The sequence below is a fragment of the Melozone crissalis genome, unplaced genomic scaffold (genome assembly GCF_028551555.1).
Source record: "Melozone crissalis strain CALT ecotype California unplaced genomic scaffold, PUWL_Pcris_2 ptg000006l_1, whole genome shotgun sequence".
Lineage (NCBI taxonomy): Eukaryota > Metazoa > Chordata > Aves > Passeriformes > Passerellidae > Melozone > Melozone crissalis.
The window spans coordinates 26,686,099-26,701,837 of record NW_026535784.1 but is presented as its reverse complement, the minus strand read 5'-3'; the positions used below and the strand labels follow the sequence as shown (position 1 = coordinate 26,701,837).

The window sequence follows — 15,739 nt, the reverse complement described above, 5'->3', positions numbered from 1 at the left end:
CTCTGCTCTCCTCTGCTCTTCCCTGCTCTCCCGGGCCGGGCCCTATGGCGGAGCACTGAGCCGCCGCGCCCTGCGGGCTCTGGGCGCTGAGCTGGGTAGGGCTGTCCTTGCTGCTCCTGGGTGTGAATGGTGTAACCCAAACCTTATCAGGTTTGCGCTGTTGCTTGAGTTCTTCTCCCTGCTGAAACAAATGTGCCGTTCTGGTACATTTACACTGTGTTTGTGCGGCCCCATGTTAAAAGCAGTGTGCAATTCTGGGCACAGTGAGGATGGTGAAGGGCTTTGGGGGGAAGGAAGCCATATGAGGAGCAGCTGAGGTCACTTGGTCTGTTCAGTCTGGGGAAGATGAACAGACCAAGATGAAAAGAGGCTAAGGGGAGATCTCCTTGTAGTGTTCAGCATCCTTGTGAGGAGAAGAGGAGGGACAGATACTGATCTCTGTGGTGATCAGTGACAGGACCCAAGGGAACGGCCTGAAGCTGTGTCAGGGAAGGTTGAGGTTGAATATTAGGAAAAGGTTCTTCACCCAGGGAGTGCTTGGGCACTGGCTCCCAGGGAAGTGATCACAGCACCAACCTGACAGAGCTCAAGAAGCATTTGAACGACATTGTTATATACATGGTGTACGTGGTGACTCTTGGAAGTGGTCATGTGTAGAGCTGGGAGTTGGATTAGAGATGATCCTTCCAACTCAGAATATTCTGTGATTCTGAAAAAATGGTGGTTTGTAAAGGAACTGGCCATTTATCAGTGGGGATAATTCCTAAATGAGCACACTCCCTCTTGACCTCAGTGAGCGACATCCCCGTGGGTGAGCTGGCCTGTCCCATGGCAGGACAACCCTCGGACAGGGTTTTTGCCCACCTGCATGGTGGCTGTCCCTGGCTGCCCACACACCTGTCTTGTGCAACAGCGCTCTGGCGCTGAGGGCTGATTCTGGCTTCATCATCAACTTTCAGGTCAGTTGGTTTCATATTTGTACATCGACCTTCAGTAGCAGAAGTCAGATAACACTGGAAGCTGTGTATTGCAGCTTCTCATAGCAGGTACTAACCTACTTTTGCAGGTCTTATCACCGGGTCTGATGTACGGAGTTTTGCACTTGCAATCCTAATTTGAGGGTCAGATGTTCCAGAGGAGTTGTGGGGTCTCTTCCACTGGAGATACTCAGGAACTGACTGGACACAATCCTGTGCCACGTGCTCTAGGATGACCCTGCTTGAGCAGAAAGGTTGGACCAGGTGACCACTGTGGTCCCTTCCAGCCTGAGCCATTCCATGATTCTGTGATTGTAGAGGCCACTTCCTCTGCTAGGAGAGCAAGATGAACATTTGTTGTTGGGAAGATGAGTAGCATTTGTTAATGTGCCACTTGTCAGCTCAACCTGAGTATAGCTAGGCTAATTTTCACTATTGTTAAGGAATTTAATGTGTTCTTCTAAGGCTGAATCAGTAGCTGGGAGAAAATCTCATGGATTTATTTGTGTCAAGGACTGTGAATTCTGCCATAGAACTATGTTGCATGATACACACCGGCCAGGAAACAAGTGTAATGTTATTTTGAGTAGCACCTGATTTGCATGTCTCAGCTTCAGTTGTCAGCAGGTGTGGGTAATATGTTTTGTCATTATCATGAGAAGTAAAGGGAGAAGTCGTCTTCCAAAAAAAGAGAAAATGAAATAGCAAGTTCTTTAAGTCATTGCTCAGGAGACATTTTTCCAGACTCTCCATGCAGTCATCCTGCTGAGTCACTAACACTGAAGTCCAAACATGTTGTTGACAAAATTTCTTTCAGTCAAGTCAAACACAAATAAGTACTGCCCTTACTTCTGGTGGGACATAGGAGAGGAGGATGCAGTGAGAATTTCCCAGTGAACTCAGAAGGCTGGTCTGTAAGTGTTCATTGTATGTGCTCTGAATAGATTTGTTTTGGCATGGTTCACACAGGAATTGAAATTGCCTTGAAAAGACTTGACATGTTGGACTCTTGAGAGACCAAGTGTTTGGACTGCAAGAACCATGATAGGTTTCAGTTTAAAGTAAGGGTTATTGCCCTTCTGCCAGGTTCAGGTATCCTCCCAGCTGTGTTTCTGCAAAAATAAGGCCTGATATAACTAGGCAGTGTAAAATTAATGAAGAATTATGGGGCTTCTCCTTTGCTTTCCTTTTTTATTGGTCACCTTGTGGGAAAATGCTCATGTAGGGATGTCTTTTTCACCCACCCAGTTAATTTACAGCCAGCAATATAAAAATGAAACTGAAAGTTTTGTTAGCATTTCTGAGAAATGCCAATTGCCTATAATCTAACTTTTCATTCCCAGAGAAGAAACTAAGAGCACAAAAAAGGAGTGAAGAAAATGCACAGGTCAGAAGATGGACAAGGGGGATAGAGGTAATGTTTGACCCCTGTTGCAGAAAAAGCATTCTGGTTTTAGACTTGATGCAGGCACTGACTATCAAGACATTGGCAGGCCTAGAACAGTGGGCAGAAATGTCAGTGTCCAGAAACTTCTGCTGTGGAAAACTTGGAGGGGGAAATGAAAGGATCTAAACTTTGGGCTTTGGGGCTCCACAAGAATATTGAAGTACTTAAATTTGCCTTGTGGATCCAGCTTGTTAAAGGTTTGAATACTTTTGAGTATGCTCATTTTCATTTTTATCTTTCACTGCAACCCAGGGGCTGTTAGGAGAACCAGGTGGTTGTGCTGGGCAGAACAAGAAGATTCCCCTTCATGTTACTTCTTGCCTCTCTTCCTCTGTTTCACAATTTCCTGGCAGTGCTTTTTACTGATTTGCAGGTGTTCCACTTACAAATAATTGTACATGTGTGTGTTTATGCTTTACTACATTACTCTGTAACATTTGGATTCCTTTATGGGATTAGAAGCTTAAAGGTTGCAAGATAGCAAGATTTACTGCATGATTCCATTTCTTGGAAAGAGATAAGATTGCTGTTTTAAGGTTGTGAAAAATACATGAGCTTTTAAAGCAGGTGAAAGTATGAGTGATCAATAGCAAAGGTCAGCAGTGGAGAATGGAGCCCTCATTTTTGATTTCAGCTCTTTTACTTCAAGATACAGAGCTCAGAGCTAAAGTCCTGAAGTCTTAACTCCTCCTATGAACTCAAATATTGTACTTCCCATACAATTAATTATCTCATTTGTCTCCTTAGCCACAAAGGAAAAATATTTTTTTACTCGTAGCATTTTTTTACTTTTACTCTTAGTATTTTTTTACTCCTGACTGATATAATGTGCCTAGCCAACAGTTTGTATACTTTCTGAGGAGTGTAATACCATTCTGTAGACAAAAATGAAAATTCCTAGGCCTTCTTTCACTGTCTTTATTCTGTTGTGTTTATCTTTGATAGTGTTAACATGAAGCTCTTGTACTTCCAAAACAATGTAGAGATGTGTAATATTAAAATGAATATCATAGCAAGGTTGGGTGTTGATTTGGAGTATTGGCTACTCCCAGTTAATTAATAAATTACATTCAACAAAACCAGAATCAAAAGCAGTGAGGAGTACGGGATATGTTCAAATTAAAATTGCCTTGCAAATGGATTAATACTGATGTGACTCTCTGTAATTGCTTTAGGAGAAATGAAGAGAAAATGGCAAGAAAGACTGAAGAAAGTGGAAGAACTAGCATCTCACTATGCAAGAAATCCTCTTCCTACAGTTTATAGACCAAGACTGTCCAAACCCTCTATGCCATCCTCTGTTTGGAAAATATTTTCTCGACAGGCTGAAGCATTTAATTATGTAAAAGCCTGTGAAGAGGTATGTTAGGTGTTTGGGAAATGTCTCTATTCTTTATATACTGCATCATAAGACTGTATGATGCAGTATATAAAGAATAGAGACATTTAAACATCATTTAAAATTGCTGCTGGCAAGTGAAGTCTTTCTCAATTTACAAGATCTTTTTCCTCCTAATCCTAAACTGCAAGTTTTGGTTTTTTTGTCCTTGTAGGTCACGTTTGCACTGGAGGTCTCTCTGAGTTGAAGTACTAGCTCTGTTCTAACATACAAGCTGATATGTGGTGCTAACTTTGAACAGTAAAAGTGCTTTTTGGGAACATTGTAGTGATAAATTTGCTCCTTCTCAAGATGAACAAGCTGTCAGGGTGGGAAGGAGAATGGGAAGGTTAGTGAGCATTGAGTAGGAAGAAGAAGGGAAAAAATGAGGAAGAAAAAGAGAGGAAGAAGAGGCAGAGACTAAATAAAAACAATGCAACTCTCCAGGGGCATCTGAGTAGCAAGTTCAGATGATTAGAAGTGATTAGTCAAATAAATATTGTGTGAAAGATATCGTCTGCTTTCAGTTTAACACTTTTAAAATTGATTGCTATTTTTAAAGAAAGTATTGTGTTTTTCTCCATACTTGTTTCAGGTATTCAGGTAATCCTAACAGCCTGTTTTCCAGAATGGGTTCTCATTGGCTTGGCAGTAGTTTTTTTCTATTTTCTTCTCAGTTTTCTGTTTTTGGATCTAAACAACATAATGTCTGAAGAATATTTGCCCATACAGCTTATACTGCCACCATGTCCATGAGGCTGCTCCTTTCAAGACATTGTTCCTCCTCCCTTTAGATCCACCTGATACTGATCAGAAAAAACAAGAGTTTAAAGAGAAAACAGTTTAAATTACTGCACAGCAAAGAAAAGCTTCAAAGGTTTACCCATGTAACAGAAATCAGAATGATGTTCTAAATTAAAACTAGATGCTACTGAGTGTGGAAATGGATAAGTGATCTGTTTATAGTTCTCTAGTATTTACTAACCTTCAACTGATGCCAAGTAGGAACTTAGGAAGATTTAAACTGGTTTTTTGAATAAAACTAACAAAAAAATGTCAATGTTTTTACTTCAAAAGGATGTTCATGTATTTGCTTTGGAAAAGAACACACGGAGTGGACAGAGGTTTTACCTTGTGACAACATATGAAGAGCTTTGGTTTTATTACACGTGAGTATTTGAGCAGGTGCCCTGTATGTTACTAAAAGTTAGTGGTACACTGGATATCCTACCTAGTAAGAGCTGTCAGTGGCCAGGTATTCCCAGAAGCCATCTGCTGCTCTGAGTAGCACAGAGCTGGACTGGGTTACCTGAGGTTTCATCTTGGCAATGGGAAAAATCTTTACAAGGACAAAACAATATATTCTATAGTGGGTTTCAACTTCCTATTGAGCAGCAGGTTGCCATTATTTCCTGTGAATTAAGTACTCTGTCTGTTGAACTGAAATTTATTAAGAGTAGGTTTGCTTTTGCTGTCAGCTTTCCTCAGGGGATCATGCCAACACATGACAAAACATACTTCTCTGACTAGTCACACACCAGTTTCAGTGGGCGTTAATGCAGGTGTCTGGAAACTGATTTATGGGTTTGCATTTGCATGATGGAGTTCCAAGTATTGACAATTCAGTCGTGTACTGAACTTTCCCCCCCATTTGTTTCTTTTACAATAAAACATTTGGCTGTGAAGTGAAAGAAATAAGACTCAATCTTTTACATATAAAGCTTGATTTTTTTTTTCTGAAACTGATGATGGGATTATGTTTTAATATAATTAGAAAAAACTCCATATAATCTGTTTGTGCTAAAGACATATGAGTGATAACCTCAGTTTTTTTACTGTAGTTTTCACAGTTCCTTGAATTTTCAACATTTCTGTATGTGTTGTAAGACTGGGGGGGCATGGGGAGGAGAGTACTCTACAAAATTAAATTCTAGGCCAGACAGTCTTTGCTGACACTTGATGCTGGTGTTAGTTACAAATTTTTCAAAGCACTATAGGGCTACTACATTTTTCAAATATGGATGGTTGATTGCAGAATAAAATATGTGAGATCCTTGTTTGCAACTGATAAGCATGTTTATCATGCTCATAATGGTTATTATGAGAGGTTGTGATTTGTTTGTGTTTCTCCTTAGTCAAGGTTGCAAAACAAGTCTTATGCATTGCTATGAAGTAATTCCTGAAAAAGAAGCTTGCAAACTTTATTTTGATTTGGAGTTTTACAAACCAGCAAATCCTGATGCAGATGGCAAGAGTATGGTCATGAAGTTAATTGAGGTAAACTGGAGCGAAGTCATGCTGTGGATGAATATGAATTTGTTGTTAATATAATAAGAAACAAAAGTATTTATCACTTTATATTGATTATGCTATAGTAAAATTAAAAGAATTGCAGACCCAGTGGTTATTTTCAATTAAGTAAAAATCCTATTTTAAATAAAGGAAGGGTTTGATCTAAGGGAGACAAAAATTTAACTGAAAGACAAAAATAAAGAATGATGGCTGTTGGACTGTTTGTGTTCATGGTAGGTTTACTTTTGAAGATTGTGTTATGTGCTCTGCCACTTCAAAGCTGTAAAACTGCAGGAATGTTTAGGTACTCTTTAAAGTAGCATCAATAAAAGTTCCATTCATATATTCCTCAGTTCATTCCCTTAGCCTAATGGTGCTGTCCCATATCAAGGCTTAGGTGAATCTCTCCTGAAAGTTTCTTTAGACGACAGTTCATTATAATTTAGATAAATGATGATGTAGAGGGCATCATGTGACTGCATGTACCAATTTAGTACCTAAAATTAAATACCTTTGCTAATTATCAATTTTTATTCAATAGTGCAGTTTCCATTTTATTGCGATTTTTTTGGTTAATGAGCTCTCTGCAAGTTCAATATGACATTCATATGTTTTTAGAAGAATATCTTCTGTTTTAATAAGATCCAATTGTGAGTGGATGTCTGTTTGTGAGACTTCTGTCACTTACATGTCTCTATCTAGAAGTGAGCAAAAGTAAAAGATTATGGAGGTAATTCCTTCATAAAGAACCCTTCATTGATACAGAATCTGGAGGGGTTTATCCATTGTGGATTTCTGCTCTGAAATGTAGAATTCCTCAGGTTAAGAAGAGGGTTTTGGATTTGCTGGGTGGAGGATCTGAGCTGCTGAAACCCAAAGCTTCCAGATCTTTAGGTTCTGAGTCCAAGTCCTAAACATGAGTAATCAGTAGCTTGGTTTATAAAAAGTTTTTTTAGAGCTAATTTAGAGTGCAATCTGTTTTCTGCTTAGTTGTTGTTCATTGGGTGGTACCAATGAATTAGCTAAATCATCACAGTGAATTAGCTCACCAGTGCTGTGTATCATGACAGCCTCCATCTTCCACTCCTGTGAGTCTGCATTGCAAACATTGTCACTGTGGGTGTGAACTGCTTGGTGGTGGTGGAAAACAACCTGCAGGGTAAAGCCTCCTCACCAGACTTTGACCTGAGAAACTGCAAGTCTTCTCAGCTTATCACTGTTAGTTAAGTGACTTGCATGTTTAAGGAAATAAAGTCTATGTCAAACTTGGTTAAAACTTGATATAGGTTAGTTTGAATTAAATTATTTGTATGCTCAAAATGAGGGGGAAAAAAAAGAACTTGAGAAAAATGTAGAATCTGAATTTGTATTAGGTTTTGTAGATACAGCTACTAGAGTAAAACAATATAATTAATGTTTATAATTTCAGCTTGTCAGCCAAAAATTAAAAGAATTTTATGATGTAAATTGTTCATCAGAAGATGTCTTGAACTTGGATTCCAGTACTGATGAAAAATTTAGTCGACACTTAATTTTTCTGCCGCAAAAGACTGTGTTTAAGGATAACACTCATATTGGTAAGTGTGTTCTTTTCTCTTACACCTAGAAATAAAAGGTGAGCTTTTGACTTTATACAGTGACAACTCCCATATGAGTATTTCTTTTAATGGAATGATATGTGGAAACAAATGTGTATTCTCAGCATACACATAATTACTCTATAGGAGTAATTAAGCCTCATTTTTTCTCATCTTCTACTTTCTTTTCCTATAATTAGCATGTGTTTACAAAACTGTAACTTTTTGGTGCCTGTATGTTTTATGTACAAAAATACTGATTTCTATGAAACTGGCAAGTCTATGGCTCCTTAATTTTCAGATTAATGTCAGTCTTAACAATTAAAGCTGCTGGGTTTTGCTCTAAATACAGTTAATTTCTGCTCAGCACTTTGTCAAAAAGGCAGGACAAAGATGATTTCAAGCCACCTGTGCATAAATCCGCTTAAGAGAAAGCTGAAAGCAATTTTAATTGTTTACATGAGTCAGGATTTCTCAGATATGGAAACTCCAACACAGAGAATTGCCAGTTTAGGGTTGTCTTGACTAATTTGTGGCCCAGTAGTCCTGTAATGAATTGAGGATGATGATTTTGATGCTTGATGTGCTGAGTCATTCTGCTGAGATGTAGCATGGGAGGAACAATATTTCATCTTCATTCATGTTCCCCATGGAAGCTTCATCCAACAGTGCAGAATCATCCTTGCCAGTATTCCTTCCACTTCATAGTTTTTTCCCCACATCTGTGTTTATTATCTTCTCTTGCTTTCTCCCTAGAACTAATTTGGCCATGGTTTTTATTTGTCTGTCTTTGGTTTCCATCTAGCAGAGCCTGGAGTTTTACAATGGGAGTTGAATTACAATACTGGGAGTTTGAAAAGTCATTACAAAATACTTCTGTAAAAGTAATTTTTTGTTTGAGTAAGCTTTGGTCAATCTCTTACATCAGTAAATACAACATTTCAATCATTCTGAAAGTGAAATTAGGGAAAGCAATACTGAGGGGACAGTCACAAGCTTTTTAGAATCCTAAACCTGAGCTTGTTAGTATTGAAGTTTTGGGGTTTTTTTAAGCTGTTTAGTACAAATTCTTTCAAGGCCACTGGCCAGAACCATTTTATACAGTGGGCTGGTCAAAAGATTTCTTTTTAAAAATCCAGAAGGGCTAAAAAATCCCTGAACTTCAACCACTTCCATCTTGGCTGTTTTGAAAAATGTTTGCACAGAAACTCTGTAAGTTCTTTCTTGACTCATAAATGACTTCTCCTGCTTGTGGCCTTTTTGGTTGTTTTTAAGGTAATTTTGTGAGAACCATTTTGCAGCCTGCCATAAGATCAATGCAGAGTAGGGCTGCTGTCATTCCAACAGAAGAAGCAGAGAATGTTTTCCAGTGTTCTGCAGGAGCTGGATTAGATAGTTCTCTTACAAACCTCCCAGCTGTTGAAGATGATTCTAAAGACAGGCCAGCCATTGCTCATGAAACAAAGGATGTGGAAATGCCAGACCGGGCAGAAAATTTGGATTTTTCCTTCCTAATAGTAAATGATAAAGAAGGCAACAAGCAGCTTTTTGTGGATCTAGGTAAGTATAAGTGTTTTTAAACCCCTTTGGGATGCAACAAAGGTTAAGAATGAAATGTTGCTTTATCTTTGATTAATGTTGTCCCTATGGTCAGACTTTAAATACATGCTGAAACTGCCATCATAAGTGCTGTGCTTTAAAGGAGCCTTAGATTCATGGTCTATGGAACTTCTTATATTACTACATTTAATTATTTTGTTCTGAAGTTTAAAGTAGTTCTTTCCACACAAGACAATTTTTTTTCCCTTAAGGGCTTAGTGCTCCCATTTGATTGGAAGAGGATAGCATCTATTGCATTTTTGTTATTTCAGTTGAATTAGAAGCTGCTTAATAAAAGAAGTCTTACAGGCTTGGCTTTCTGTATTCTTCTACATGTATGAATTGAGTCTTCTTTCCCTGTTTGGAATGGCAGCTGTTAGCTTTCAGTGATGAAATAATAGAAATTTTGGATTGGGCACTTCATGGCCCAGTTGGGCATAGCCTGTTCATGGTATTAAAATGTTACAAATCTCCAGGAGCATAACTCCCATAGTCAAACTAGAGTTTGAAAGTTCCATCCTTCTTTAACTCCATATCTGGGTTTTTTGCTTTTTGCCTTATCTCAGGGAAATGAAAATAGCTTAGCACACTTTTGCACAGCAGTGTGTTACACATTTCAGGACTTTACCTTGGGTTTTTTATTCAGACTCTTCTGAAGAACTTCCATTCCTTCAAATTCTTCTCATGGAATTCAGGATCACTTTTATTGTGGGCCTCTTCAGTATGTCTGATCTTTTGAAATGTAATCCCAAAGTTGGCTACAGTAGGCTTCTCTGTACTGAGTCAGAAAGGTTACTTTCACCCACTGTTCAAAATTCCTTCAAGCATATTTGTAAATGGAATTTAAATCAAAACAATTTGTTTCCTGTCTCGCTTTTTAAGAATTTGATGGTAGTTTCCCATAATTAACCACCCTCAGTATTTATGTTATGCACATTACCTCAGAATTGGAAAGCTAAAGTCAAAATTGCTGAACTACTGAATTATATCATGAGGCTGCAGTGACAGAAAGCTTTGTGATGTTCTTCTTGTATGAGCTCTGTAAGTGCTTTTCTCTTAATGAAAGTCAAATGCAACCTGCAAATAAAACTCACCTTCTCAATTAATTATTAGATAGATTGTGCAATGTTAAGATACCTGATTGTTGTTTTGTTGTTTTTGAGATTGGAATTAGGCTGTCTTTATACATGTCTCAGAAAAGCTGTGAAGAAGTCCACAGAAAACAGAAAGGTTGATTAAGTTCTTTCTGGTTAAAATAATTGTGCAGCTTTTTGGGCTCAGTTGTATTTCACAAAGTTATTGTGAAAGAACCAATTTGTTGTACTGAAGGGAAACTTTTAACAATTCGAATGTCAGAATGATTGAAATGCCTATGTAGAGGTGTTGAGCATTTGCCTTAATTATTCTGTAACATAAAAGTGTACATGTGTGCATGATCTTGCTGTGTTGCATTTCTTCTATGGGATGTGAGCCAGTCAGTTTTTGTCCATTCATTAGACTCTTAGCTGGGCCTAAGGAAAATGGTTTAATTTACAAGTGCTCAGTATCTTAATTCCTAGCCAGCACTGCTGTGTTAAGAAATATCTTTTTTCCTGTAGGAGTTTATACAAAGAATAGAAATTTCCGGATGTATAAGTCATCAAAAGCAGGAAAAAATGTGATTCTGAAGATAGCAGAGGATAATAAGTTTATCCCCAACTGTGAAAAGGATGTTTCCTTGGAAGAAGCATATTTTCTTTCCTCTTTAATCTGCAACGTTGGGTAATAACTTAATTCCAGTCAAATGTACATGGATAGAATAAAATATAGATAAAACATAGATAAAATATCTATTTTAATGATAATTCTCCTGTAGCAGTTACAAATAACTATTATGAATAAGCAGTTATTCAATTAACATTGTTACAGTGTAATTTAGGAGTTCCTAGTAAAATTTCTTAGTTTTGAAGAAAAAAATTTTTTGGTAGTCTTGTTATTTTGTTAAACCTGCCTTCAAATCTGTTACAGCCTCTGAATTGTGCCTCATTTTTCTATACACACTCAAAATGCCAAAACATAACCATTGTTAAGTTGGTCAGATTCTGTGTAGTTCTGGAAGCAAAACTTAACAGATTTCTAGTCAGTTAAATATGAGAATTCTGAATATGTTTCAAAGTAAGATAAGAAATAAAAGGGTTTCTGTCTGTGTTTTTTTGCATACCAGATTTCCCATTTGATGCAGACCCCTCCGTAGGCTGGGTACTTGTACAGACAATAATCAAGTTTTCTGTATCTAAACCTCTGATATGTCATACCTTATCTTAAAAAGATCCTAAACTGCTGTAGCAGAAAGGTTAAAATAGTATTAATATATTTATTGAAAACATGTATTTGTTGTGACTTCAGGTTTTATATCCTGAAGTGTTCATTATCCTGAGCTGATGCCAGTAAAGCACACAGTGTATTCAGACCATAGGCATCAGCTGAATCCACCATAAATATGGATGAGAAATTCTGCTGTGTTGAATTCAGACTTGTTATCATCTGGCTTCCAGTTAGCAATATGGCAGAGAAACAGTTCATTGTAGAGAGAGGGAAAAAGAAAAGAAACCTTCCAAAGGGTATATTTGCATCAATACTACATCTAGAGCACATCCTGCTGTAGGGGTGTGCAGCAGCAGTTGTTCAATGGGTGGGTCCTGGGACTCTGGCCAGGAACCAAATGTTGCTGCTGGGGAGGGGGAAGCCCTGTCCTGTGGTGGGAGTCAGGGAAACTGCCAAGGCCAGAAGGAAAGTGCTCCAGGAACAGGGAAAGGTGCACAGTGAATCACAGGCTGCTCAAGGTTGGCAGGGACCTCTGGGGGTCTCCTGGCTCACCCCTGGGCCCAGAGCTGTGTCCTGTTGTTCTACCCTGTTACAGGGAGTTATATTGTACTGTGTTATGCTGTAAGAATCTTACTCTTTGTATTCTCCCCTTCCTTTAGAGCGAGTGATGACATAAAAGTTCTGTCATCTGGCTTTTCAGAGGAGGAGAGAACAATGTCTGCTTTTTTAAACAGTAAAACTACCAGAAGCAGCAGAGGTACCTCAAGCCTTTACTACTGCATAGAAAAAAATACTCGTAATGTAGATGTTGTGTGACTTGTACACGTGGTAATTTCTGGGAGGGCCTTTCTGGAGGAGGCAGAGTCCATGTGCACTGAAGGATGCTCTGCAGCACCTGAATGCCACTGACCCTCCCTCCTGTGCCACAGCTGTCTTGCTTTGTCCCAGCTTCCTCTGCACCTTGGGCATGGGGGTGGCACTTTAAAGACCTACAAGAAAGCAACAGTGGCTTTCTCCCTGGTTTTATTTAAGAGTGTGATGTGATTCATGTACATTTTCTGCCTGTGGCCTATATAAAGTGTAAGTGTTCCAATGTCATATTACAGTGGAGAACCCTGTAACAGTGTGTGTTTGTGGCCTTTGGTTTTGCAGATCCCATGGAAGGTTACCAGGGTTCGCCATATCCAGAAATTGATAATTTTGTTCGTTCCTTGGTTAATAAAGATGGGCTACAAGGAGGTAAAGAGACCACCTTACATTTACAAATGACTGTTCTGCAGCACTATTTCTAAAGAATTTAAAGATTTTGGTTTTTTTCCTCAGGGATAAGACAATGGAGTTACTTCTCTCTCAAAGAACTACTTATTTATGATATTTCTGGTTACCGCTGGTGTGAAAATATTGGAAGAGCTCACAAAAGTAACAATATAATGTACGTTCTTTAACTATTCAGGTTTAAACAGCTTTATTTATTTTCCTGAGCAACTGTTATTCTCTAGAAATGCTGAAAAAACTCTTATGGATAGAATCAGCAACTGTTGCAACTTCTGCTGTCTTGCTCTGTGGGGATACAATGTTTTAATTATAAAAAGCCCCACAAAACCCAAAGAAACGATTTATGCCCTCCCCAAGTTTACTTTGTGATAACTGGACTTTTATTTCCACTAATTCTTTGCAGTAATCTTCATGGTATTTAAAATATGGGCCCAAAGATGCTAATATAAAAGTCAGAGTATATTAAAGCTATTAAACAATACTATGTTTTGATACTTCCCAGATAGGAAGCTGAAAAATAAGAAAGCAAGCAGATTGCTTTTAAATTAATTTACAGTGCTTCTTAAATTACATTCTTACATTATTAAAATGACTCTATCATTTTAACAATTGAGAATTGCTGTTTTAGAATGGTAATTCCTGCCACATGAATCAAGATGAGTTTTGCTAGTTACTCTACAAGGAGTCAGGCTTCCTAGTTTTAGCAAAATAAATGATGGAAAGTCAGTTTTTTAGATTATATTAGAATTATGGTGTATAATTAGTATAAATATTTTAACTTAGAAATAATTTTATGTAACATTTAAAATCACTGAAACATAAGAAATGTGTTTCTGAGAAACAAAGATTTTCAAAAAACCCCACATCTGGATGAACTTGCTGTTTCTCAAGTGAGTTGCTTGAAGTTTGGTTTTTCTAAAGCACAGTTGAAAAAGCTGGGTGGCCTATCAGCTGACAGAAAATAGTGATTTCATGTGGCTTTTATAATTTCATTATCTGTAACAGCAGCAGCAGCAACAAAATCTTATCTTACAGTCAAGTGCTATATGCCAATCTTAATTTGATGACTTTCTCTTAATGTAAGAGAAGCTTAATGTAATGACATTGACTAAATTTCACTTTCAGATGTTAGTCTTAAAAATTTATTTCTTTAAACTTAAGAAATCTGAAGTTTACTAAAAATTGTACAAAACAAGTACATAGTAAGTATGCCAAGGCTATGAAAGCAATGTCCCTAGCTGAGGATGAACAAAACCTGTTCATTTAGTGTTAGAGTTTCCTACCATATGAATTCAGTTCATTTATGTACTGACACTAAAAAACGAAATAATTTCCTTCTTAGGATTCTGGTAGATCTAAAGAATGAAGTCTGGTATCAAAAGTGTCACGATCCTGTCTGCAGAGAACAAAACTTCAAATCACAAAGTATGTAGCCTGTGATCTCAATTATACTTCATACATTTTGGAATGTTAACTTTAATGAATGTCTTATATTTGATTTAGGTTTCCCATTGCCGCCTGGGATATGCCTCCCTTCTCTTTTCAAAGAGGTACGTTTTTGTCCTGGTGAGATGCTCAGGTTCTTGTTAGGCTCTGGAAGTCCTTGGATATTCCCACTAACATCCCAGTCTGCTGGGAGAGCCCCACACATTGTTCCAATGGTATAGGAGAGGTTCCCAGAGCAGCTGTGCTGGTGTGGTAGCTCCATATATTCATTTTTAAGTTCTGCAGCAGTGCTAAGTTACTGAAATTGTCTGACTTCCCCTGGGACTCAAGACTTTCTGTTCTGATGTGAGCAGCAGTTCCCAATGTCCAAGCCACAAGGTTGCTCCAGGTGCAGAACAGAGAAACTGCCCAAGTTTAGCTGTGCTGTGCATGTCTGACTTCATGCAAAATAGAACAGAAGTGGTTCTGGAACACTGGTGTCAGTCAGAGCCAAATGAAGGCAGCGACCCTCATTTCTGAAATTCATTTATCTCCACTGTCGTGTACTAAAGCAGCACGTTTCCCCAGACAGGCAGAATGTTTAAACTGACCTGATCCTGCACCTAGACTCTAGGTGAACTCCTTGAACAGACAAGTTTTTCCAGTGCTTAGGCAATAACAATTGGTATTTTTTCAACTTTTAAATTTAACTATACAGCTCTAAATATCATACAGCAGAATGGCACCTTAAGCTCTACACAAGCAGCTCATCAATAACTATTCATTTTCAGAAAGTGTCATTTAACTGTATTTTCAGGTCCTGACAGTATCTTTGAACAGACACTTAAGTTAGTCTTAACTTTATATTATTTTATGAAGCTGTATTCAACAGGCTACTTGTAGGGTGCTAGAAAAACAGTGGATTTCTACTCCTATTAAAATAGGCTTCCACAGGTTAATGTGGCTATATATAATATGCTGAAAGTCTTGTAGTGTTGGCCAACTTTCTGCAGTGTCCATTCTGTGTGACAGCACAAACTCCAAACTTGCAGAGCAGTTGAAGGTATCAAGAGTATTTGCATATGAAATGAGTAGTGTTGTTGTTTCTCAAAGGAAGAAGAGTCCATGCTAATGGATGACAGGGGGCACACAGAAGGAAAAGTACATCCACATTCTCATGTGTCAGACTTGTCAAAAAGCTCAGTATCTCCAGAGACCAGCTGGTCTCAGGACTTCCTGTTGTCAGACAGTGAGTGGGAAAACACAAGTGATGATGCCTGTTTCCTAGAAGCTGTTGAAGATGTGGAACTAGCTGAAGCTGCAGATGACAGTCTGAATTATGGCATGGAAGAAATCCCAGATGAAGTTCTTTTGGAAGCTTTAGGGAAAGAAGACCTCCACACTAAAGAAGGCAGCTAAGCACAGGCCTGGCCAGCAGTGAATGACACTTGTGTGGCTCATGCTG

At 38.3% G+C, this 15,739-nt stretch overlaps 1 protein-coding gene across 3 annotated transcripts; it reads left to right on the top strand.

Moving 5' to 3' along the window:
* The first annotated feature begins 59 nt into the window (after positions 1-59).
* On the top strand, positions 60-15,727 carry PRIMPOL (primase and DNA directed polymerase). 3 transcript variants are annotated; one of them, XM_054295507.1, is made up of 14 exons: positions 60-95; positions 2,321-2,391; positions 3,600-3,784; positions 4,880-4,971; positions 5,938-6,079; positions 7,524-7,671; positions 8,947-9,231; positions 10,869-11,031; positions 12,234-12,331; positions 12,727-12,813; positions 12,898-13,006; positions 14,192-14,274; positions 14,353-14,399; positions 15,388-15,727. In XM_054295507.1, the coding sequence occupies exons 2-14, from the start codon at positions 2,373-2,375 to the stop codon at positions 15,691-15,693; spliced, it is 1,764 nt and encodes a 587-aa protein (XP_054151482.1). In that variant the 5' UTR covers positions 60-95; positions 2,321-2,372; the 3' UTR covers positions 15,694-15,727. The 3 variants fall into 3 exon arrangements, with proteins under 3 accessions (XP_054151482.1, XP_054151481.1, XP_054151484.1); XM_054295506.1 differs by lacking the exon at positions 60-95 and having other exon boundaries at positions 2,204-2,391; XM_054295509.1 differs by lacking the exons at positions 60-95; positions 8,947-9,231 and having other exon boundaries at positions 2,204-2,391.
* Positions 15,728-15,739: the final 12 nt, after the last annotated feature.

Bases quoted from the DNA above. Each gene is read 5' to 3' on its own strand.
- PRIMPOL (XM_054295507.1), top strand. The intron at 12,332-12,726 runs GTACCTCAAGCC...TTGGTTTTGCAG, and splicing joins AACTACCAGAAGCAGCAGAG to ATCCCATGGAAGGTTACCAG. The intron at 14,400-15,387 runs GTACGTTTTTGT...TGTTTCTCAAAG, and splicing joins TCCCTTCTCTTTTCAAAGAG to GAAGAAGAGTCCATGCTAAT.